At 40.8% G+C, this 25,768-nt stretch overlaps 1 protein-coding gene across 9 annotated transcripts in view; it reads right to left on the reverse strand.

The window, feature by feature from the left end:
- The window catches only part of SORCS2 (sortilin related VPS10 domain containing receptor 2), a 545,361-nt gene that overhangs the window by 193,138 nt on the left and 326,455 nt on the right, over positions 1–25,768 (reverse strand). The window contains exons 1-2 of one of the 9 annotated variants that reach the window (XM_061369741.1): positions 16,676–16,909; positions 14,485–14,598 (exon numbers count right to left, since the gene is read on the reverse strand). The exons of the other annotated variants lie outside the window; for them this stretch is intronic. Coding sequence (XP_061225725.1) covers positions 14,485–14,487 — 3 coding nt within the window. The 5' untranslated portion in view covers positions 14,488–14,598; positions 16,676–16,909. Of the gene's footprint in view, positions 1–14,484; positions 14,599–16,675; positions 16,910–25,768 lie in introns of those variants that run through there. 9 annotated transcript variants of the gene reach the window in all.

Here is a 25,768-nt window from a genome sequence, read left to right on the forward strand (position 1 = left end):
TCTCAAAATGACAGTCCTTTACAGGGAAAGACTAAACTGTAAGATTAGAAAAGTAAATAAAAAATAGTTAAGTAGGGGCTTTTTAATTAATCTGAACCCCAAAGTACAAATCTCACCCTCCCCAACTTTTTCTTCAAGAAAGTAAAGTTTAAGTAAACCAAGAAAAACTAAAGGCTGTCAATTCCAATGACTACACATTTCTACAAGTGTAAGCCTTGCCCTTGTACAGGCTCTTTGCTAACTCTTCAGGTGGAGACCACCCCTCCTACTGCTGATTGAGGAGTTGACTGTATAAACACCCCTCCTCCTCTTCAGCACAGACTCAGATGGCTTGACTTGGATTACTGAGTGAGACCTGATTAAACAAAGATAGGTACTGAACAGCACTTGGGTGATCTGTTCTGCTACCTCAACTGTCTTCCAGCCCAACCTCTGATGCAAAGCATGAACAATTCAGGGATGATACCATCTCAGCCTGCTACAGCTGTTTCTTGAAAGTCAGCTGACTCCAGCTGAAATCCCACTGACTGCACAGAACAAAGTAATATTCCTTCAAAGAGCACAGGACCCAGCCATGGATTACAGGCCCACTGTGAACTGGCAGCGTCTCTGTTAAAAACTGTTAATAATTCATTATCACCATTTTATACCAGTCTGCCCCTGGAGAAGAACAAATTAAAAATGCTGCTTGAAATATCACTGGTATTGGCAATACTGGAGAAAAAATGCAACTCCTTTTCCCTGCTCACCGCATGTAAGTGCACAAACAAGATGGCCTTCTTTAAAAGAAAACAGTTGCTGACATTTTACATTTCTGTTTTCACTCTATTTACAGAGGACTCTGTCTACTGGGAAATGACATTTTCCTTCAGCTAGGAAAATGAAAATATATAGAAAAATGGTAGAGCTGGCATTTAGAGGAAATACAGCCAGGAAATTACAGGGGACAAATAACCACCCATGTTTGGCATTATTACGCAGAAATGTGAATTAGAGTTTGTATTATTGTGGTGTATTTATGATTCTATTTATGACTTCCAGAAAGCAAGAATGGAATGCATTTCATAATCTACCTTTTATAGGACAAGTCAGCAATGACTGCCACAAAGAACGCTTATTGAAATTAGTCTTAGAGTGCAATTATAAGGTTTTGTAATACAGTGATAAAAATACTACATTGCATAATGATAGATACGCATAAGTATAGATTTAAAACTTGAGCAAAATTACAAATGAATTCTTGCATCTTATCTGGGAATGAACAGATTTTTATTGTAAGATAATGCCTAAATGATCACATGCATTTACTTACAGCCTTGAAAGAACAGGAAGAAAGATGAAATATTAAGCTCAAAAAAGAATTATTCAATCAAATCTATTCTATTCAACCCAGAAATAGGATATTCTGCCAACAGCATGCTGGGGTTAGGCAGGAGAATTTGACTAAAATTGCATATTTTTATTCACAACTTCTACAAACTGTCAGCAGCTGTAGGAATACAGACTTTATGTTGCCAATGATAGTTGACAGCACAAATGAAGTAACCAGCTTTCACTTCCCTACATGCTTGAAGAATTGTAATATCATTTATCCACGGCAAAGGTTTACAAAGGCCTGGAAGAGTGAGATTAATATGCTTCTTTATGAAGCAAGCAGGAATGCTTACATCCTTCTCTCCAAGTAGCCTCTGACTGTAAATCCTTCCTATAATAAGGCTTGATGTGTGTTACTGGAAGCTTAAAGTAAAATAAATGCAAAAATCACACTTTAAAACAAATGGGAGGATGTTAACTCTTCATGGAATGTGGCTACCTCATTCCCAAGTGACATTTTCATAAGCTTCTAATGATGCTGCAGCCAGAGGGAGACAGAATCATAGAATAATTAGGGTTGGAAAGGACCTTAAGATCATCCAGTTCCAACCCCCCTGCCATGGGCAGGGACACCTCACACTAAACCATATCACCCAAGGCTCTGTCCAATCTGGCCTTGAACACTGCCAAGGAGGGAGCATTCACAGCCTCCCTCGGCAACCCATTCCAGTGCCTCACCACCCTCACAGTAATAAACTTCTTCCTTATATCCAATCTAAAGTTCCCCTGTTTAAGTTTTAACCTATTACCCCTTGTCCTATCACTACAGTCCCTAATGAACAGTCCACCCCCAGCATCCCTATAGCCCCCCTTCAGATACTGGAAGGCTGCTATGAGGTCTCCATGCAGCCTTCTCTTCTCCAGGCTGATGCACTACTGGGAGTCACAAGTCAGCAGCAACTTGAGTGCTGAACTTTGCTAATCCACCCATGAGTAAGGCAAGCAATAGGACACCATAGGTTGCTCTCACATAAGCACATGAACACCATGAAGTTAGCATGGATTTGGTGAATTTAGTGGAGATGATAAGGACTAACTCTGGCCTAAGTGCCGAGCTCAACACAGTCCTGTGTCTATTGCTTTACTTACAAAGCAGCACCTCAGATTCCTTCTGAAAATTCAGCTTTTTCTACAGCTATGACAACCATTCACTGGCTTGTATTCAGCCTCACTGTTTTACAAACTGTAACTAAAAGATTCCCAACAGCTTAGATAACAACAGTCTTCAAGAATTGTAGTAGTTTAGATAATACCTATTAAAAAAAGAAATAAATGTAATAAGGATGTTGCAGAAAAGCCTAATCCAGATTCTTGAATAAATTTCTAATTCATCCCAAGGAGGGCAAAAATTCACAAAGTTTATGAGTATACATCCAAAGCAGACATGCATGTGCTTATGTACACATAGTCTCTTTCCAAAGCATTCAACATATTTCTCAGTTCTGGAGGTCCAGAAATGACAGCTCTACAACTGTGCCTTTGTTGAGGCATGAAAGGGCTCCTCTAAGTTATTTTTAGGTTGAATTTCCCCTCTCACCCCCATCATCTTCAGAGTCCTACAGAATCAAACTCCCAGCGGGTGGCTTAGCTTTAAAACAGGAAACTCAAGACAACCATTTGCTAAGAAATTATTTCTGGTTGTTAATTGTGGGTGGGATTTCCTAAAGCTCTCATTGCCTGCTTTTGCTCCCAATGGCTATGAAGAGAAGTTTACTATGGTCCCCAACAGGAGCAGAACTAAGCCAGCAGAAAGTCTTTGAGAAAGCCAGCCCCACATTCACAATCACTTGTTTTGTACGGAGCTCAGGAAATAGCAAGCTGCCCAGTTGTATATCATTAAACATCATTCAGGGCTCTTTATCTCCTAATAACTAGTCACCCTCACAGATCACATAGATTCTTATGTAGATTGTTCACTAGTTCTATTTGTAGGCAACCAAAAAAAACAACAGAATATTAGGTAGGTAAGGCAGGGTGTAGTTAGCAAATACATTTGCTCAAGTGTCAAATGCAATAATGCCACAGAACTGTAAGGAAAACAAAAAAGTCACAGAAATGCTCTAAGGGCTGAAAAGTCAGCTTTACCGTGTAAGGTCTCCAGAGATCAATCTGTTCAGCAACAGCAAACTATCTGTACTTAGGGAAAAGATGTGATGAAAGAAAAAGGCTCAGTTTTGATGATATATTTTAGGATACGATAGCTAAAAGCAGAAATTAAAATACATGATGCTATAACAGTGAAAATAAGCCATTTTTTAAGTTCACGGGTTCATCTCTTCCATGTTCATAGGAAATTCAGGACTGGGGAGGAATATCACCTTGGACTATAACAACTGAGAACTGTTCAGCCAAGGTGTGCAGTGCAGATTTGGAACAAGCGGCGTCTTCTGCCACTGCTGAGGCTTCAGGCACTAGCTATGCATTAGCCCCATTTCCTTGTAGTGTGAAGTTCTTTGAGGCAGAACTGGCCTGAGAGAATATCTTGGGCACAGCACAACATTACTCAACATAATTTAATAGCCAGTCTGAACTTTGCATGGTTTCATTCTCCCCCTCCTGGTCTCAGACACTATGAAATAAGGATGAGGCTCTGAGCAGTCCCTGTGCAATATGCAGCCCTATGCTTCCTGTGCTAACAACATCAGCGCTCTAGTGGTTCTTACATATCTAGCCTTGTTTTTCCCTCCCACTTTCTTTCAATTGCAGTTTTACTCACTTCTAAACACAGAGATGAACTTTTTGCCTGTGGCTGCCTGCCAAACACTTTCTTTCATGTTCTTCATCCCTGGCTTTATTAGCCTTGTCTATCAGTACTGCCCAGAAGATGCCCTCACCAATGCACCTGACAGGCTGTTCTTAACACTTCCTAAAGTACTATCAGCAACGAATTGTCTTGCTTCTTACTCAAAGAATTCTAAGTTTCTCCTCTCTCCCTTAGCCTGTCAGTGAAACATTTCCTCCCTGGCATTAGACATTCTGCTGATTGATCCAGTGCAATAAGAAAAGTTACAAGTGTTTGAAAACTGAGTTACCTGAAAGTTCAACCATTTCTGAACATGAAAATTCATCTACAGTAATTATTTAAATTTTTCTCTAAACATGTTGAGGTCGCCTGCAGTTGCTGCTTTTAAGATTGTAATTAATACATCTGTATTTTGGTGCAGATTTGTATAGAGGTCCAGATGCAATCAGGGTTCCCCTCTGCCAGGCATTCAGTCAAAATTTGACCATAACATGAGCTGATATGCACCCATGTGTACAGCAAAACCTGTCCCTTGCCATTCTCTATTTTTTTTAATCAAGATTTAGATTTAGACCCCTTCCAATTTCTTTCATAACAAGTCAGTACCAATTTGTGGCATCTGTCTTCACCTTAAAGCCTTTACTCCTTTAGCCCTCCAGGAGCTCAGGTGGTTCAACACATGCGTCTCCTGATGGACACCTGGCAGATCCATGGGGTGCTGCTCCCACAGATGCAGACAGGCATCAGTGGTGGCCTTGGACACCACATGGAAAACAGAACCAAAGGGATCAGCCTTTTGGCTTTCAGGAGTAATAACAGACTGCTGCTTTTGTTGTCAGCACTACCAGTAGTTAGGTGTTACCACAGAAACTGCTGATCCAGTTATCAAACTGAATTAACAGAATCTTAGTTACATGCACATTTATTGAAGAGAGAAAAATTCACATTTTCAGGCTGCACAGTTCATTCTTTCATATCAGTGCTCTGGTAGAAATTCATATCTTTGCCTGATGCATTACTGAGTAACCTCTTGGATGTCCAAGGATATCACTCACTCACCTCCCAGTATAAGTCTTGAAGCTTTCCGAAATCCCTATTGATCCAATGCTAACTCCCCTGAATTCATAAGTCAACAGCAGCAGCGGAAACTATAGCTTGCAGGCCTTACTGCAGATACCCATCTGTCAAAAGTCCAGTAGCACACACAACTGTTTTCTCAAAGAACTATTAATTTGCCACCCTGCCATCTGTGACACTTTGAAGAGTCAAAAGCCAACGCTGCTCATCTCAATACCCAGATCTCTACTGCTGCTGCTTCCCACAAAGGATCACCACGTAGACCTGCACATTCTGCTGATCTGAATTTCCCTGGATAATGTGTCTTTTGGCATTTACGTTTTCATTAGCAATACTTTAACACAGCAGTTTTGCGCACCCCAGAAGGCTTCAAAATCATATACAGTGCCAATGAAAAGCTCCAGCTTCTGCAACAGTGTCAGCTGACAGCTAAGAATGTGCCTGACAATTACAGATTTCAGCAGACTACAGTCTTAATGGGAGAAAAAAAAAAAAAATCCACCTTTACTAAAAGAGCCATGGAATCTAAATATTCCCATCAAGCAGGTACCACTGATATTTCATCTTCAGTGGAAAATACCTATGTGTTAAATTGAACAACTGACAATTAACTTGCTTCAGAAAGGAGATGACAGTCACACCTGCTGCCAAATCTGATGTGTAGCACACCAGAGTAGCCCACTGATTACGTACTTCAGAAAGCATGTATTGGTATGCAACTCCAGAAGGCACTCATGTTTTACAAATATATCATAATTTTCATTATTTTCATTACAGTTTAAGTGTTAATATTATTAACATATAACCTTTATGAAGAATTTCCTTTCCTTATTAATCACATTGAGACTTTCATTAAAAGTTAATTCTAAAGGAATTCAATTACTTCAATCATACCTTATTGACCACAGTTTCTAGTTAGAACTGCCACCTTTCTCAGGGAACATACCACTATACTGTATTAAAATAATATCCACTGCAAATTCTTACCTAGCTCAAAATGACTTGTAAGTGGTCTGGATCTACAGAATTACCTCTGTCAAGAGAGCACCTGTCTATTCATTTTTAACATCTCTATTAGAGTAACAGTAGACACAAACCTGTTATTGTCCTCTATTTGCCATATCTGCAGAAAATCCTCAATATCTTGAAAAAAAATAAAAGAAACAGATTGTACTTCATTAAAACCCTTCTGAGGGGAACATGCAGCAAACACTTGTAATGAAGATGAAATGGTCAAAAACAATGAAGACTGTTTAAACGGTGTCATATCTTCTAGCTGAGTATTTTCTATTAAGTTTTCCAAGAAAATCCCAACCAAATTACTTCAACTTACCAAAAGTCACTTCAGCAGAGATGGGGCTCAAGTCTTATCTGCCATGCATGTACACATGTGGGGTTTGTGTCTCATTTTGTTTTGGTGATTTTATTTTCCCCATGTTATTTGGTCCTGAAGATAAACAGCGCACACACAATTGAGAAAGAACATGGCTTTTCCAAAGACAAAAGACTGCAATTATAGGGAGATCAGTTATTAACAAACTAAAAGTTACATCACATATCCCCATTTCATTTTGCTGATCTCCAGGCATGTGATGATCATGCCAAATACATGATAGCCTACCATTTTTTCTGTACTGCTGCACCCTCATTACACCAATTTGCAATCTGTATCACAGTTCCCCAAGTTCAGAAGTTGCATTTTACTGCTTTGGGAGGTGTTCAACTTGCCTCTTGATGCAAGGAGAAGTACCAACAGAAACAGACACTCAAATGCCGACCTAACATACTTTTAAGAGTAATAATAACAGCAATTTATACCCAAGACATGAACGACTGAGCAATCAATAGCATCCATCTATCATTTCAAGCCAGTTTATGATACACAGTAGAAATGCAGATGGAAATAAGGAACTCCTCATTGTTAGTTTTTGTTTGTCAGTCATAAAATGAACTCTATAAGCAAAAATCTCCTTTGGCAGTATTGATTTAAAAGAGCAAACTTAACATAGGATTAGACGCTTCAGGTTTTAATAGCAAGCACACACAAAGAAGTCATCAATAATGACGATGAAATGACAATTTCTAAATCTTCTTCACCAGTTATTTCTAAAATCCTGCCTCAAGATCTCCTCAGTGTGTATACAAAGCTGGTGACCTCTGTACTTCCCAATTCATAGAATCATGGAATGGTTTAGGTTGGAAGGGATCCTAAAGCTCATATAGTTCCAACCACCCTGAAATGGACAGGGACACCTTCCACTAGACCAGGTTGCTCAATTAAATCTTTCAACTCTCTCTCATTCCACTTCTATGGCACGTCATGTTGAGATGACATTGGTTTTTCATTCATTTTGACAACAGAAATGTACTAAACTCCTAACTTTTTGGATTGCTGTAGTTGAAGGAAGTGAGACCCTCCTCTCTCCTGGCTTACTGGTATGCAATTAATAACAAAATTCACATCACTTCTGAATCCAGCTTACTGTGTACAATACTACAGAACTAGGGCAGCAATAATTTTGGTTCTTCCAAGTCACTGAATCAAAATGAGTTAAGAAAAAACAACAACAACAACAAAACAACAACAACAACAAAAAACCAACAAACAAAACCAAAATAAACAGTTGGAGAATTGCTGCTTTTCCTAAATCACAAGGAGCTAGAGATGCAGGATAACAACCAGCTTTTCCATCATTCACCCTTTTTTCATATTTTGCAAGCTACTTCTCTGTCCAATTCACTCAGGATGACTGAGTCCTTGCAGCAATTAGAAATAAATGACAGAGAAGTATCAATAACCGTGTTTAAAAACTGCAAAGTTAAATGAGCCATAAACACTGGATTGTTGTATACCAACCCGCAAGTTCAGCTTAAGGGTAACACGGCACAGATTTTAGTACAATAAATGGTCTAGCAGGAAACAAGATGAGCAATATTTATGAATGTGACTATAAAACCAAATACAGAAGCAAAGTGGAAACACTGGACACACACCACTGGTGCAGACAGCACATCTGGATGGACATCAAACCAGCACCAGGAGACCCAAGTTTTATTTTCCATCTCCACAACCCAACTCCCATCTGACTCCAGGGAGATCACTTCAGTCTCAGCTTCAAAAGTGAACACCTTAACATTTAGAGAGGGGCACAAAATCACTTTTAAAATGGCCTGATAACTGTTTAACAGAGAGGTGTAGCGGTTTGTTTTAAATGAAGGGATAGCTGAATCTGTGAGTTGATTTCAGAAGTTGGTGAGTGTATGGGGATGGCAACAAACATGAAACACTTCTAGCAGTGTCTGCCTTGCACTTAATGCAGAGACATTAAGAGCCACCAAGGTCAGGTCTGCTATCCCGATTGCCATGAAGGTGGAAGCTGTCAGATTTTCACTGGTTGTACATATATAAGTGACTTTACAATGATAACAGCTGAAGTATCAGTTCCTGCTCATTTAAGTAGCTGATCCCTAACTGAAAGCTTAAAAATCCAATGACCTTTTACAGCTGCAGCAACAGCTGTGTTATCCTGCCAATATCTACTCTCTCATGAACACCATGCTCATTAGTTGACATTAAGCGTGATTGCCATAAAGGTGATGTAGCTGAGCTATAAATGGTACCTGCATTTTCCTACGGATACTTATTCCACAGCTACTTTGTAATTAAAGGCTTTATCCAGCCCTTAGAGAAATTCACAAATGGAGTTAAAGAAATGTGAGTTGATCTAAATTACTGTATTTTCACCCAGCAATTCAGCAGAATGCCAGGAAATGCAGCCAAAAATCTCACTTTTTAAACCAAGAAATGAGATTACAACAATCAGATCACACAACTACCATATTTTCAGAGACCATTCAAGGTACTGACCTAAACATCAATTACCCTTCTGCCTCACATGCACACAAGTGTCTTGAGTCCCACAATTTAGAAAACACAGCTGGTGACTCTGATGGTTGAATAATACGTTATGCTCAAGAAAAACCTCCAGAATGCACTTCCTTGCAGCAAAACAGAACAAAGCCTACAGTTCCCACTCAACCAAAATGTTGCCACTCTGATAGCTATAAGACAGAGCTAATCTCAGTCAGTAACCTTTTGGTATGTCATCTGGGTAACACAAGCCCACTTCCTACTCTTTCATAGCTAATTCTTGCTATTTTAAGTGTGCCTAAAATAAATCCACAGCAAATAAACCCAATATAGGCATATCACACAAAGACAGATCATGTGAAGTCTACAAAGCTATCCTCTAGAAATCAATTCATTGTTTCAGCATGTAATTTTAAACGTAATGATAGACAGGTTAAATGTGAATACTGAAGGATGCAGACACACAACACATTGTATCTCCATTTTAACCTTAAAGGTAGTCTTACGAAGGGCGGTAAACTTGGTTATGTCAGTGAACTACACCATACAGATTTAAAAGATTTATTTCTTTGTACCTCCATCGATATTTGGTTTTGGTGTAATTAAACCACTCTCATGGATCAATGAGCACAGATAACAACTGAAAGTAGAGCGAGAGCATCCATCAGCAATCTTTTTCATTAAGTACATAACCAAATATTTGTTAGGCTGAAACACAAAATGAATCAGAAGGCTCTCATTTTGTTTGACACCTGAGGGACAGCCAGATCATGTCACCTTCTAAGAGATAAGGATGTACAACCAAAGAATTCAGGAACAAACAACTCAGTCCTTATTACTGCTAGGAGGTTCAAATCTAATTCCTACAGGTGAGGCCCCAATGAAAACACAGTAATTAAAAATTAGCAATAATATAATCACAAGAAAACCCCAAAAGTTTTAATAAAAAAAATATTCTGGATTTATACACGCAAATCCAATTTTCAAGTTTTGTTGACAGTTCTTTAAAATCATCATATATTCAGGAAGGTCAGTCGGAAGTATCATTTGGAAACGAGAGGAAGATTAATGAGCCAGAGTACAGAGAAAGTAACTCTTGTTTTTTTAGCACAGCCCCTTGACTTTATATTTTTTCTGTGTGTTGCTTAAAATTTTATCAGCACTAGTTGCGACACAAGAATCTGTTTCTATACTAACAACAACAACAAAACTACCAAAACAGCAACAATAGAAATGCCCAAGACAATTTTTTCTCAGGGAAACAAGGATGTCTATAAGTTAGTTCACCTACCAAGTTTTTTCGTCTTCACAGAACCTGAATTTGGTCTCTGGCATTCTTTTCTGACTTCGTCCCAGTATTAACCCAATTCTTGCAGAGAGCTATCCTATAGTGGTCTGTGTACTAGAAATAACCAAAACACTTCACATTGTGCACAGGTCTCAAACAGCCTTTATACTTGGGAAAGTGACTGTGGAATCAGTAAAGAAAGCATAAAGCATGACAGCTGAACAGTATATAGATCAGTGAGCAATGATGTCCCTTTAATAAAGCTGGTGATTGCTCTATTTCTTCATAAAAACTTTATTTCTTCATAAAAAGAGAAGTGGGACTATCCCCCTTAGTTTCAACACTAACTGCTACAAGTATCCCTGTTCCATTGCCCCTGCAAGAATAACTAGACTAGGTTAAAGACTGTATGAGTTTTAGAAATCTCAAGAAGAGGCATCTCATTCAGTTACACTGTCTGAAGATATCAGCACTTCACCTGTGAGTGACATGGAGGCCAGGACAAGGTTAGGACAATGATCTGCCATTGACTCATTAATGGAACTATGTCACATCTGCAAGGCCACTCTCAACACAGTGGCAGAAATGTTTTTTCAAATGCTCAGGATGATTGGAAGCTTCATATTCCAAGTGTAAAAAGAAAGTCTCAGTCCTCAGTACATCTTACATTTCTAATTACCATAAAAATGTTCTTCTGCTTTTCTGAAAAGAACTATAGCTGACAGGGTAATCCCAGCGAGCAATACAGTAATTTGTGTTGGTCCTCTCTTCCTTAACAGTTGCTCATTAAAAGCCTTGATGCTAGTGAAAATTCTGTCAACGTTTTCCCTTAATACAAAGCAGTAGCTTTCCAATCGCTGATTATTTTGACATTTCTAGCTGTAACTGAAAAAACATTTCAAAGTCTGTGTTGTTTGCAAGGGATACAGAGAGTGGACAATCTGTTTATCCTTGCACGTTTGCTTTCAAGGTTTACCACTTGATCTATGTATGAAGCAGGGCAAAAAGCAAAACATGCACAGAAATCAAAAAAGGAATAGAAAAGAAGAGCTTACCTGCTTGCATATATGCTGAGCAAACTGTACAATTGCAGCAAAGGGGGATACAGAGAATATAGGACATTGACCCCACCACCTTCCTCAGATCCAAAGCAGTAGCCAATCTCGATACATGGACAAAAACTTGCCACTGTAAAGCAAGCTGAAGATCTGGCTCTGCTCCCTTGGTATATTGTACATAGGCTACAGACAGTATCTTCCCAGGGTAACATGCACTGGCAGTCTCCACAACACCTCTGTGAAGGTAACTTACAGGACATGTTTTGAGACTCTACACTGGCCAATCTGCAATCAAAAGAATACAGACAACCCAGAGGCACAGGTGCTGTTTCCACCACAGTCTGCCACCATGGGATACATGGGGGAGACAGGGGACTCCCACAGGCCAGGTTCTGCATCTGCCTCCCACCCCGGACAGCCCCAGATGAGCCTCTTAACCTGTCTTGGTTAAGATTCTCTAGGTCTATGCGATAGATTCTCTATATTAAGTTGTACCAGAATTACACCAAAATGCTTGTATAGGAAGTGCCACAGAAAAGCTGATAGTGGTAGTCAGCAATAAATGTAATATGCACCAGCTTTCCTGCCACAGGACTTCACACAGTAGCTTATCCCTCAAATGTGGGGATTTACGGAGAAGGCAACAAAAAGCTACCCCAAGTTCAGTTTCTTTGCACTAATGTATTTTCATTTTTCACCATCTTCTTCAGCATTTGTGTCTCCTATTTCCACCCTTGTTGCTCTCTTGTGCTGTCCTTGATGCTTTTGCAGACTCAGCCAAGGAAACATTGCTCAAATATATAAAGCTGTTCTCTGCCACTATTACTAACAGTAAACAATACCATATAACATACAATTCTTCCTCTATAGCCTTATTCAGTATGACCAAACAAAATAAAACACAATACACAGAATTCAGTAAAGTATTTCCTTTCAAAATATATTTCAAGCTTATCGAAATTATTTTATATAAGGAGTAGAATTTATATAGTGTGGTATAAATACTCCATAGAGTGACGCCAAAAGGTAAGAAAAAGCAAGAAAGTAAACAAAATAACCCTGGAAGGATACACTTAAGATACTGCCCTGCAACTCCTAACACATATAAGAAAAAACAAACATAGTTAAAATAAGCATAGTTACAGAAGTCAACATATACTAACAATATTTATTATCAGTTTGCTGTTACAAACATAAACCCATTAATTTTAAGAAAGCGTATATATATTTAAGCCTCCTTCCAACTCTAACCATTCTATGATTCTATACACTGGTTTTATGTTTTAATTTTACGATCAGTTAACATCTACTGAACTTAACAGAAAAATCAGTAAGATCTAGAGGGTTACAGTCTTGCAGTGACTATTGTCATGACAGCTCCACCGATTCCATCAATAGGGGTCCATCAATAGGGATCCAACCAAAATGGACCTGGTTCTTCCTCCACAGATGTATTTGACACGTAACTCTGCATAGAGCAGCCTTCTGATAGCCTCCAGTATGTCTCACCAGCATCGTCTGCTCCTCCCAGATGCAGCTCTCATTGCCACCAGTCTTCTCTCAAGTCAGCAAGCAGCTTGGAGATGGCCTTACCTTATTTTGGCCTCCCCTTTTGTACATCATCTGCTGACAGCTCAACAAGCACAGTCTCCTTCTTTCTAACTAATTTGGTTTAAATGATGGGCTACTTCTGAAAAAAAAGATTCAGTGAGGGAATGACTACTAACATGTGACAAAGGGGCTGAATAACTGTACCCACATTCTTACAATTAGTCTCACTTTTAACAACCAGTTTATACTTGAAAGACTAAGCTTCCTCTCTTAAATAAGAAAAGAAGTAGCTCCAGCTATAACAACACAGCTATTGTGCCTATTTCCCAGTTAATGGGCTGCAAAGACTTACACACAGTTATTTTCTCTACTTTAGGAAAACAGCTAGCTGCTCCCCACCTATTCATTCAATCTCCAGTTTAGCATCATTGCCTCTAACATTTCTAGCACTGAATTAACCAACTTCTTTAGTTCTCTTCTTCAAATGGATTAACAAAGCTTCCCATCAAAGTATCACCCAAAGTACTATTATTAGCTTAGCTTTAATATAGCACAGAAATTAGGAATGACTGCAGCTAGAAAAAGCCTATATAGACGTTACTCACGTGACAGCTTCAGGCTTATTCTCAACATGTTAAATAACTAAAAAATGACTTAGCCAGCTATTCACTGACATCAACCCCTGCACAGCTTAGTAAGTAATGTTAAGACCCTGTAAATGGAAGGAAATTGTATTATGAATGCCAGGAGGGGCATCAGTCTTTTCTTCCAAGCCACTGCTCCCTGTGAATGAGGGGAACACCACTAAGAACAAAACACAAAGCCTGATCTCCAGCAGCTACAGTAAAGCCACATATTCTTCCAAGGTGGGGACACCCTGGGGAAAGGTTCCAAAAGACTCCGGAGCTGCTGAAATACTGATGGCTTCAGAGGCAAACATTAAACATTAATATTTCCACTGTAATAGAAACTTCACAAGTATTGTGCTGGGTAACCAACACCTGGCTGTTCAAGCTTCTTGCAGGTTTTAGCTTTAAAAAAGCTACTTTTGCTGTTTTCTTCTATTAGGTCCAATTGTCCAGACCACAGCTGGGCAAGCAGGGAGAAGCTGGGCTCTACAGCTGAACCATCTGCTCCACAAGTTATCTTTTATACAGGAAAGTAAATTACATTTCTGAGACTTCTCCACCCACAATGTTGCCTTCTGCTGGATAGAACACACCCAGAAACCCAGCAGATAACTTGCATATCTCTAAATAGACAAACAAATAAAGGGGAGTAAATGGATAAAAAAGAGAAACTTTCATTTAGCACAAAATGTCCTGCCAGGAAACGTTTGGCAAATACTGTTATTGAGGTGCATATAAGTGTAAGCAGATCCTTTCTGTCACTTCAGTGACTGAGAAGAGGGAAGAAAAAGGGATGAATGAGGTCTTACAAGGGAATATCCTTGCAAAAATGGCAGCTAGTCTTGGTTAACCAGAAAATACTAGCTCAACCTCAAAGCCAAAGTGTAACTCACCATTCAGAGCGAGGGAATAATTACATTCTGGTATTACCCTGGCACAGATTCTTTGGTTCAACCTCAGAATTCCACCATTTTCTGTCATCAGAATTCAGTGTCATTATTTCTATCCTTTAAAAAAAGAACCAAACTAAGCTGAAAGTAACTGTATCTGGTACTAATTTTACCTCAGATATATTTATCACATACAATTAAAGCAATGTAAAAATAGCTGACAATACACAAATTAATAACACTAAATGTCTCACTTCTCACACTAATTGCTTCTGGGATTAATGAACGAGATGCTTCTCCTCTCAGCTGTCCTGACAGGTTTGTGCTTTCCTCTCTTTTTTGAACCCCTCTAAGGTATTGCTGCAATGAACATTTGTCCTGGAGACTGCGAGACAGATTCAGCATGTTTTGGTTACCATTTCCATGTGACAACTACTACATTTCATCAGGAGAGCTCACATGAGCACCACTGCAACTCTGGCTGGACTGGACCACAGCTCAGTGATGCGAGAAAAATGGAAATGTTGCTGCTCATCCCCTCTGCAGCTTCTGCAGTCATAGTAGGGCAGAGATCAGCCTTGTAACACAGAACTTACTTATAGGCCACCAAGGTGGCCTTCGTATTATTTTCTTCATTAAGGGCAGAAAGAGAAAGCTGCCCGTATGGTCCAGAAAAAAACATATTTCTTTATAGAATCACTTGGAAAAGAAAAAATACATTATCTTCAAAGAATTACATGTTTTATAATCACATAGTTTTCTCTGCCACAGGCAGCCAGAGAGGCTTTCCCTCTTCAGAGAAATTATAAAATACTCGTTGCATATTCTCTTAAAAATAACTCTGCCCTTGGTTCTTGCTACAAAAAATTCATTCCTCCAGTGCTCGCACACAGCTTGAGCTTTATTTACAACAGTAAAAGTGAAGGGTATTCCATCTTAAGATTATCTGAACCAGACTGAAAATAATTCATGTAACTGAAACTAAATCATTGCAGTGGTCTCAGTCATACTTCAAATTACGGCATAACTTATATGAAGTAACATCAGAACACACAGCGTGAGCAAAAGATAGCAACACTCTCAGGTTATTCCCCATTTACCACTAGAGGCCAGCAGTTCACCTGCTGCGTTTCCATCAAGGAGTACCTGGCCACATGAAAGTAATTCTGCTCCCTTGTTCACCTGCTAAACCATATTAAAACAGGCTAGAAATACACACACTCCTATCTCACACATAAGGAATAGCTCTCTTTGGTTATAAGGAATGCTTTATACTGGGAGAGGGATGTAACTTAGGCAATTATAGCTTTAAAGGAGGTACACACACAAAATCTTTAAAGAAAAATACAGAAGTATTTCACTGGGGGGGGGGGGGATTCTGCTTTTGTTTCTTTTGTTTGGCTTCCTTTCTGTTCCCCATGAATGCTATCAGTCCAAGGAAGGGTACATTTTTTTCTGAATTTAATGCTGTCTCTGAAACTGGTATCTATGTCCTGAGACATCCCATTTAGCATTTGGCTGCCCTTCACTCTAGCTGTAACAGGAAATGGCATGCACTAATCATCCAAAAAAAAAGGTCTGTTCAGACATCCATAGAACTAAAGATGTTTGTCCTCAGCATAGATTTGTTTACCTGTTTATTAGCAAGGGCTAATAAACAGCACCTGTATCATAGAGCTATTACTTCACTGTGCTAAAGTAACAAGGGAAAAGCCTCCACTTATCACAGGCGTTGTACTATGACAGATATTGAAAAATGTAGTTCTTAACAAGAGCAGCTTAGGTGTTTTTTTTTCAGGTAGCACTCATCTCCTAAGAATTCTGTAATTTAAAAGTACTACAAGATAACTACTTAAAGAGATTAAGTAATTCATTAAAATGTTTACTTGTATTTAAAAAAAACAACCCACCAACAAATATCTAAAGGGAATAAATCTGTCTAAAGAAGACAGCTTTAGTGAGAGTTTTCCTAAGGAGCAGGCAACCTAGAAAAGATGAATGCACCTATTTTTTCCCCTTATTTCCACCTACCTGTAAACCAGTGGCTAAAACCACAATGCAGATACCGTTTACGTATAAACATCCTCAACATGTTGCAATAAAGTTTATCCTTGAAAACACGACCACCTTTTAAGTAGCTTTACACTATTAAGTGAAATAACATACATATATCTGCCTCAGGGAGGTTCCGTACCTGTATCTGGCTGGTGCACTTCCAGCCAGGCAAACAGTCTTCATGCTGTGCTGCTCAAGAGCTTGGAAGCATTAGAGGTAGCAAAAGGTCAAATTCAGGAGACTCTTCAAAATCCAAGAGAGGAATCTCTAAACCTGGATATTTGCACCATCTCACAGTAAGCAAAGGAGCACAGCACATGGCAAGAACCGTGTTCACATGCTGCACATCAGCCTCAGAAAAGCCCCAAACACCAGCCCCCTCAGGTTCATATAATGAGTGGACCTCCCCTGAATGCAATGTAATTGCATCAATTTATACCAGCTGTGAATCCAGCTCATGGTTTTTTTGTAAATCTCTATTAACAGCTGGTATAATTCTGTTAAAACTATGCTTTAGCACAGTTCAGCTGCAGGTCAGTCTGTTTCAAAGAAAGCAAAGATGACAGTTTTGGTGAAACAGTTGCCTGAAATGCAGTAAAATGCTCATTAGGAAACTTGGGCTGTTTCTACCCTCGAGAACATTTGTTAATCCTTGTATTAGGATCCTCAAACCCTTTCTCTTTGCTGTGTAAAACCAGCCTTGTTTCTCTGCTGCCTCCATTTTGTGTTGTCACAGAGATGATGGAGTACTTGTATGCTTGAAGCTTCTCCTCACAATTTTGAAGGTTACTAAGCAGGTTTCAGGACAAGGGAGAATCAAGCCCAAGGAGTACCAAAATTATGTAGAAACACCACACCCCTCACCCCCAATCCCAAAGAGAAGGCAATTCCAGCTGTTCTGCATCACTGAACCCTTCCCTTCTCTTCCATAGATTTTCCAGGGATATCAGATCTGCACACCCAGCAAGAGGGTGGTCAAACTATTACATTTACCAAAACAAATTATACAAGCTGATGAGAAGTTTCTTGCAGCAGTAGCAACCAAAGTGCAGGAGAGGACATAGCAAAGCCAGGGCTCAAAATCAAGTTCTGTTATCAATGAAGCTTTGTCCATATCAACAGAGAATCTGTGCTCCAGCAGAAAGGAAACAGGGAGACAATGGCTGTAATTCCCTATCAGGCAGATAAATTAAAGAAGGATATACCTCTTACAGAGCTACTTAGGAAGATCTTCACTAAATACACCTTAGTTCAGTAATTGCAGCATTCTTACAGCAGTAAAGAGATTACTAAAAGGCAATAGCAATTCTGGGGAAAATGTGATTGCGGGAATGGAAATTCTCATTTAACTGGTTTGTGTTATTTAGCACGTATTTTCCAAGTCATACATGACCAGCATTTTCAAAGAGGAGAATAACTGTTTTACCAAAGTAGTCAAGTAAACTGTTCTCAAAGAAGTTTTGAGAGACTTGACAATTAACATGTAACATCGTAGTTTGAAGATAGCCAGATAGCCTTGATTAACTACCAGTTTTTCTTGACTGGCGTTTAGTTTGCACATGAGGCTCAACACTTACTGTAAACCCGAAGTTTTTATAGGTACTGGAGACTTAAGACTCCCAAAACGACAGACTCATGTGTCTGCCAACGTACAAGAAAAGAGCAGGTCTACAGCTGGGGAGCTAACAACACATAATGTATCTCACAGTTTCAGCACAGTCTTGGAGGCAACAAAATTTACATTCTCATTCAGAAATGAAATTAAGGTCAGCAATAGTAAGTCAATTGGATGCATTATAACTCAATTTATGATTAATTTGTAGGATTAGTATGGTATATTGAGACAGCCTATGTCTTTTTTGAGGTAGCACACTCAGCTGCCACAACCTACCCCTTTAAAATCTCAACACATTTGTTTCACATTGTGGTCACTGCTCTGAAGAGGGCAGTGGGAGGCTCAGGTGGTAAAAAGCATGTTTCTCCTTGTCTGCGGAAGGAAGTCCACTAGTTCACAACAGTGCAGGAAGAAGGAAAGAGACCTGAAGTGATCCAAATCCTGTCTCATGACACATGCAAACTGACAGGAATGGTTGGTTATAGCTGCTAGAAACTATAGGACGCTGAGCAATTGCTAACTCCCTGTTTGTCTCAGGAAAAGAGAATTGTGTAATCAGTAAATCTAACCGAGGTTTACCGATCGAGTCAGCAATGCTGCCTCTTCAGAAACCTGATGAAAATGCCAACACAAAGTCCATCAGTAGGTGCTCTACTGTTTAAGGGGAGAGTTCAAAGGGGTCACCAAATGTGCTGTACGAATGTACTTTTGCTATAGGTACACTGCAGACTCTCACAGCTTGTCTATTTTAAAGAGACTATAGGGAAAGAAGAAAAAAAAGGCCATAAAGTCCTATACAAGTCGACCTCCAACTCACTGTGTGAACAGCTAAAGAGCCAGCAGGTCATGCACTAACAGGAAAGATATATGCCTAAGAAACTAAAGGTTGAGAACATGGTCTATTAATGGCCATGCAATCAGCGCTCTGCAAGCAATCCCTGATGCCGTCGCACTTAGGCTGTGACCCACCGTGATGGTGTCTACCTGTTTCTGTCTCCTTTTACATGAAAAATTGCAATCAAGCACCTCACATGAAGTTTTGCCATGGGTTAGACTAGTTTGTCTCTTTCACGGACACCCCCTTGTCGTGGGGAAAGAGCTTGCGTGCCCTTGTGAAGTTGGGAGTTATGCTGGTGGTGGCTTATGCTTCCGGTAGGGTCTCCCATGCCAGTCAGCTCTCAAATGAAGGGTCAGACAAAGTGTGTCCATGGGCAGGCTGGGCTCACTAGCCTTCAGGCAACCATCCTAGGAGAAGGACAACTCCAACTTCAAACCCGGGCAGATGGAGCTCGTGTAGCCCTGTAAGGCCATCCATCTAAGAGAAGGATACTCTAATTAAACCTACGACCTGAGGACTTTGCTGTCACCGTCCAAGCTTGCTAGGCCCTGGCAGATAAACCTCAGGTGTAAAGGGTGAGGCCAGTTCTGCACACGCTGTGCCTCACCTAAAATAAATCCACTGCGCAGGCCCGAAGGGTTTACCCACACTTGCAAAGCCCTGCAGCGACAGGCGAGGGACGAAACGGCAGGTGATAAGGTGCACTGGAAGTCGCAGACCCAACCCTGCATGCAGGCAGTTCAGGACATTGGTCGCTCAAGTCTGACCCAGGAGATGACAGTCTTGTTCGGCAGCATCCTGAATGACCAAGCAGCCTTTTTCAAGGACAGCACTGCTTGCTCCATATGGAGAGAGGCCTAGAAAAGGTGGCCTAACCAAAGCTCATCTCCCCCTCCACCTGGTTGGCTAGCCGCGGCCAACGGGCTTCTTCTATTGCGGTCAATTAAAAACAAAGAGACAAAGGCATACACCTGCCTCCAAAGGTGTGTCCAGATTGACACTCGCATGTTGGAACATCAGAACCATGCTTGATACAGTGAACAGTGGGCGTCCTGAGCGCCGTTCTGCGCTAATTGCCCATGAACTGTCACGTCTTAACATCGATATCGCTGCACTCAGTGAAGTTTGCCTTCATGAGGAAGGTAGCCTCAAAGAACATGGTGCTGGCTATACACTCTACTGGTCAGGCAAACCCAAAACTGAAAGTCATCTTTCTGGAGTCGGCTTCATGATTAAAAACTCCATCATCTCTAAACTTGAAAATTTGCCGATAGGTCATTCCGACTGTATTATCTCCTTACGTCTTCCACTGCACAATAAGCAACACGTTGTTCTTTTCAGCACATATGCTCCAACTCTGCAAGCTGACCCTGCAGAAAAAGAAAAATTCTACTCCGACCTGCATCACCTCACTCAGAAAGTTCCTAGAGAAGATAAGATCATAATCCTTGGTGACTTCAACGCCCAAGTAGGAAAGAACTTTGAAGCCTGGAAAGGAGTACTAGGCAAGCACGGTGTTGGCAGCTGCAATGATAACGGTCATCTCTTACTAGGGTTCTGTGCAGAGCAACAGCTTACCATCACCAACACTATCTTCCAGCAGAAAGACAGCTGGAAGACAACCTGGATGGATCCTCGCTCTAAACACTGGCACCTTATTGATTATGTTTTAGTGCACCAGAGAAATATTCATGATGTCTGCCAGACCAGAGTGATGCCTAGTGCAGAATGTCAAACAGATCACCGCCTTGTGCGTTGCAAACTTAATTTCTACTTCAAGCCCAAACCTAAGAGGGAAGGCATTCCGAGGAGGAGGCTCAATGTTGATAATCTTTAAATAGCTGCTGTGAGGGACAGCTTTCAGGCTAACCTTCAAACTAGGCTTGAAGACCAACTTACAGATTCTTCTCCTGAAGCGCTTTGGCAACATATCAAAAACAGCATCCTGCAGTCCTCCGTAGAATCCATTGGGTTCTCCTCAAAGAAAAACAAAGACTGGTTTGACGATAGCAACCAGGAGGTCCAGGAATTGCTGACAAAAAAGAGATCTGCTCATCAAGCACACCTCGCTCAGCCACTCTGCCATGTAAGAAAAGCAGCCTTTCGTCTTGCATGTAGCAAACTCCAACAGAAACTTAGAGACATCCAGAACAAGTGGTGGGTCAGCCTAGCAGAAAAGACTCAACTATGTGCAGATTTGGGTGACCACAGAGGATTCTATGAGGCTCTGAAGGCAGTGTATGGACCCACATTCCAGGTTCAAAGCCCCTTACTTGGTGCAGATGGCCAAACGCTTCTTACAGATAAAATCTCCATCCTGAATCGTTGGTCTGAACATTTTCAAACCCTCTTTAGTGCTAATCGTGTAGTTCAAGGCGAAGGAATCCAGCACATTCTGCAACATCCGGTGAAAAACGAATTGGATTTAGCCCCTACCATGAGAGAGACTCTTAAGGCCATACAGCAGGTGAAAACTGGCAAGGCAGCTGGGGTTGACGGAGTCCCACCTGAAATATGGAAGCATGGAGGCCAAGCACTCCACGCTAAATTTCATGAGCTAGTTGTGTGCTGTTGGGAACAAGGCAAAATACCGTCAGACTTTCGTGACGCAATCATCGTCACTCTGTATAAGAAAAAAGGTGCCAAGTCAGACTGCTCAAACTACCGTGGTATAACTCTGCTCTCCATTGCTGGTAAAATTCTTGCAAGAATACTATTGAACAGACTAGTACCTGCCATCGCAGAAGAACTTCTACCTGAAAGTCAGTGTGGTTTCAGGGCTAATAGAAGTACCACAGACATGGTATTTGTTCTCAGGCAACTGCAAGAAAAGTGTAGAGAACAGAATAAGGGGTTATACGTAACTTTCGTTGACCTCACCAAAGCTTTTGACACTGTGAGCAGGAAAGGCTTGTGGCTGATCTTAGAACGATTAGGTTGTCCCCCCAGGTTCCTGAAAATGATTATTCTGTTACATGAGGATCAGCAAGGCCAAGTCAGGTATGGCGATGCACTCTCTGAGCCTTTCCCAATAACCAATGGTGTGAAACAAGGTTGCGTTCTCGCACCGACCTTATTCACAATCTTCTTCAGCATGATGCTCCAAAGGGCTACAGCAGACCTCGACGAACAAGACGGCATTTATATTCGATATCGTACCGATGGTAGCCTATTCAATCTAAGGCGACTGAAGGACCACACTAAGACCCTAAACCATCTTGTCCGTGAACTGCTCTTTGCTGATGATGCCGCCCTTGTTGCCCACACAGAAGCAGCTCTGCAGCGTTTAACATCTTGCTTTGCGGAGGCGGCTGAGGTTTTTGGGCTGGAAGTCAGCTTGAAGAAGACAGTAGTCCTCTACCAACCTGCACCCCAAGAAGATTATCGCCATCCCCATATTACCATCGGCGAGTCAGACCTTAAGACAGTTCAGCAGTTCAGCTATCTGGGAAGCATCATTTCCTCGGATGCCACGATCGACAGAGAGATAGACAACAGAATAGCAAAGGCATATAGAGCCTTTGGAAAACTCCATAAAAGAGTCTGGTGTAATAAACACCTGAAGAAAAGTACAAAGATCAGTGTCTACAGAGCCATTGTATTGTCTACTCTTTTATATGGGTCTGAATCATAGGTCATCTACCGTCATCACCTGCGACTCCTGGAACGCTTTCATCAGCGCTGCCTCCGTACAATTCTAAACATCCATTGGACTGACTATGTGTCTAATGTCACTGTCCTCGAACAGGCAGGGGTCACCAGCATCGAGGCCACATTGCTGAAACTGCAGCTGCGCTGGGCAGGGCACATCTCTAGAATGAAGGATCACCGCCTCCCCAAGATCGTGTTTTACGGTGAACTTGCCACTGGTAGCCGCAAGAGAGGTGCCCCAAAGAAGAGATACAAGGACTCCCTGAAACAATACCTTAGCCTTGGCCATATTGACTACCATCAGTGGTCCACCTTGGCCTCCAATTGGGAGACTTGGAGGCACACCATACATAATGCCGCTGACTCCTTTGAGAGCTCACGAAGAACTAGTCTCGAGGAGAAAAGACAACGCAGGAAGAATCGTGTCCCACCTGTTCCACCCAAGGAGATCTTCTGCTGTGCTTTTTGTAGCCGGATTTGCCTATCCCACATTGGCCTTCTTAGTCATCAGCGCGCTTGTAGTAAGCGTGGGTAAATGCCCTTCCCAAATCTTCGTTCGCGAAGTCAAGCCATGATGATGATGATGATGAGACTAGTTTGTAGTGTGCTTCGATGTCTTTGAATGAAAAACTTGAAACCAGATATCCACATTCTTAACAAAATAAGATGGAAGAGGTGCAATTATATGGAAAAGGTGGGGGAAAAAAAAGCAAACAATAAACAGCAAAGTATGCAATGTATAGAAAAAAAAATAAATCTATAGGAGAGTGGACTGCTCTGGAAGGTGTTGAATACTCCATGTGCACGCTACGCCTTTCTCTTTTGCCAATGAACCTGGTACGAAGGCACTTGTGAGCCTTCGTTTAAAGGGAAACCATAACTAATGGCATCTGCCACATGAACTGATAAGTATTCACTGAATTGCAAACCACAGCTTCAGACACCCTTAACTCCTACACAACAGATCACCAGTGCCTCCTCGGGTTCAGACTGTCTCCAGTCTGACACTAGACTTCAAAACAAGAAGGTTGTTAAGTGACAAGTCAGCCAAGTGACAAAAGAACCAGTATCAACAAACATAATGCAACTAAACCAAGTGAACTTGGGTCATCTTGCTTACAACAGCACAGCTTTCCATCCCCAGAGAATCTGGGATGCTAACAGGGCGCGGATTCTTGTCTCAGTCAGGCTCGGGGGGTCACAACAGCAGCAATCTTTTGTCCTGTCAGGAAATGAAGAGGAAGGGAATACTACAACTTTAAAAAAGTTTTGTTTAGATACCTACAAAAGAGAAAGGATACCAAGGAAATGAGAAATAAATGTTTAAAATGGGGTCTGTGGCTACATGGAAGATTGAACCAACACATTTTTGTACAGTGAGCCCTGAGAAACCAATAACTTCGAGACTCAGAGTGTCTATTTCAAGGATTATACTGCATGCTTCATAGAATTTTCCTTTCTCATAGTGTCTTTAACTCTACAATATATAAACAGATTGTATACATAAATGGCCCCGTCCTATCCAAAAGAGAGTCTTAAGCAGTTTTGAATTTAAGTTAAACAACTGGACATGTAAAATACAAACACATTAAGTAAATCATAACCTCTGACTGGAAGAACCATGGAACTGAATTCTGAATGTGTGCAGCACTCAGTAACCCCAGAAGGCCAGCAGGCTTCAGGAGGTCTCCACTGCAGCCGCCTGCTCAAGCAGACCAGCCTGGGGGCTAACTGATGGCATTAACAGAATAGGTAACTCAGGCTGAAACTATCTGTGGTGGGAGGGAGGGAGGCTCCCAGATGCCCTGTGGAGAGGCCACAGCCAGGACTGACCACTTTGACCATGGCCTCATCACCATGGGTGTGCCTGGCAATCTCCCTCCCTGACCCAGCAGTCACAGGATCCCTCTTGACTCACAGCTCTCTAACCCATAGGGAGCAGCTGCCTTGTGCTTCACTGTAACATTGAGCATTGAAGCTGGAATAAATGGTATAGACTTCCTTAAGCCAAGCCTGTAATTCAGAATGGTGGAAGTAAAAACTAAGTCCTCTCTAGAATTTAAGTATTAATAGGAGAGTTGAAAAGGTGACAGAATAACTACAGTAAGCAGCCACATGGCTTCCCCAAACCTGCATGCAAAGGGAACAGCAAGGTCTGTTATTTAAATCTAAGAAAAGCTTCTAAGGGAAAGAAGTGCTTTCTAAAAAACTATTTTAAAAATATTTTATTAAAAATGTTACTACTTCATTGAAGGTATTTTAAATAATGTGAAGATCTTAAAGCAGCTTAAGTCTGGTTCAACATTAGACAACGTATGCTGTGGTGCAGACCAGCATTAGACAATATACGCTGTGGTACAGAAGAACATTAGACAATACACACTGTGGTGTGGAACCACATCTCTGCTTACTAACATCTGTAATTTACCAAATTCTGGTGAAACAGTTGCCTGAAATGCAGTAAAATCAAATGCAGTAATAAAATGAACCTTTATTTTGCAGGTTGGTTACATTACCAGACCAGTAAGAAGCAGGGAGGTGAGTTCCAGGTTTCCTGGGGCACAGTATAAGTCTATTTAAAAATGACATTTATGAATTACATAACCAAAACAGAAAACTGACTGTATACTTTTAAGAATCATATTTCAATTACTGAACAAATATCATGTTCATAGAAAAACAGTTGCAATTCTATAACAGACAGCTTTAATGAGCCTATTTCCATAAAAATTCTTGATTTTCAGCTTCAAACCACTCCAGTGCCCCCCTTCAACTCCCTTGTTAGGCACCTTATTAAAAAGAACTATTATGAAAAATACTATTTCATTCATTTGAGCTTTATTCCAGGACTATTCCCCTACCTGTTTCCCATTAAATACTGCAGGGCATCCACTGCTAAATATAAAGACACAGGCACCCCCTGCTCATCCCCATTTCTAAGAACATATATTGATTTATGAATTGTGAAATGCTGTAATATTACTTACAAAATCTTCTGTCTTCTATTGCAGTGAAATTAAAAAGTTACCTCCACAACAGAGACTATTATTTCCCACTTCCACAAGAGATGGAGGTGTTATTTCTCTACTCCCTGACTTTCAATTTAGCTATTCACAGCTATGCAAAGA

The sequence above is a fragment of the Neopsephotus bourkii genome, unplaced genomic scaffold (assembly GCF_033783945.1).
Source record: "Neopsephotus bourkii isolate Nb327-2 ecotype Australia unplaced genomic scaffold, CSIRO-AGI_Nbou_v1 NB_144, whole genome shotgun sequence".
Classification (NCBI taxonomy): Eukaryota; Metazoa; Chordata; class Aves; order Psittaciformes; family Psittacidae; genus Neopsephotus; species Neopsephotus bourkii.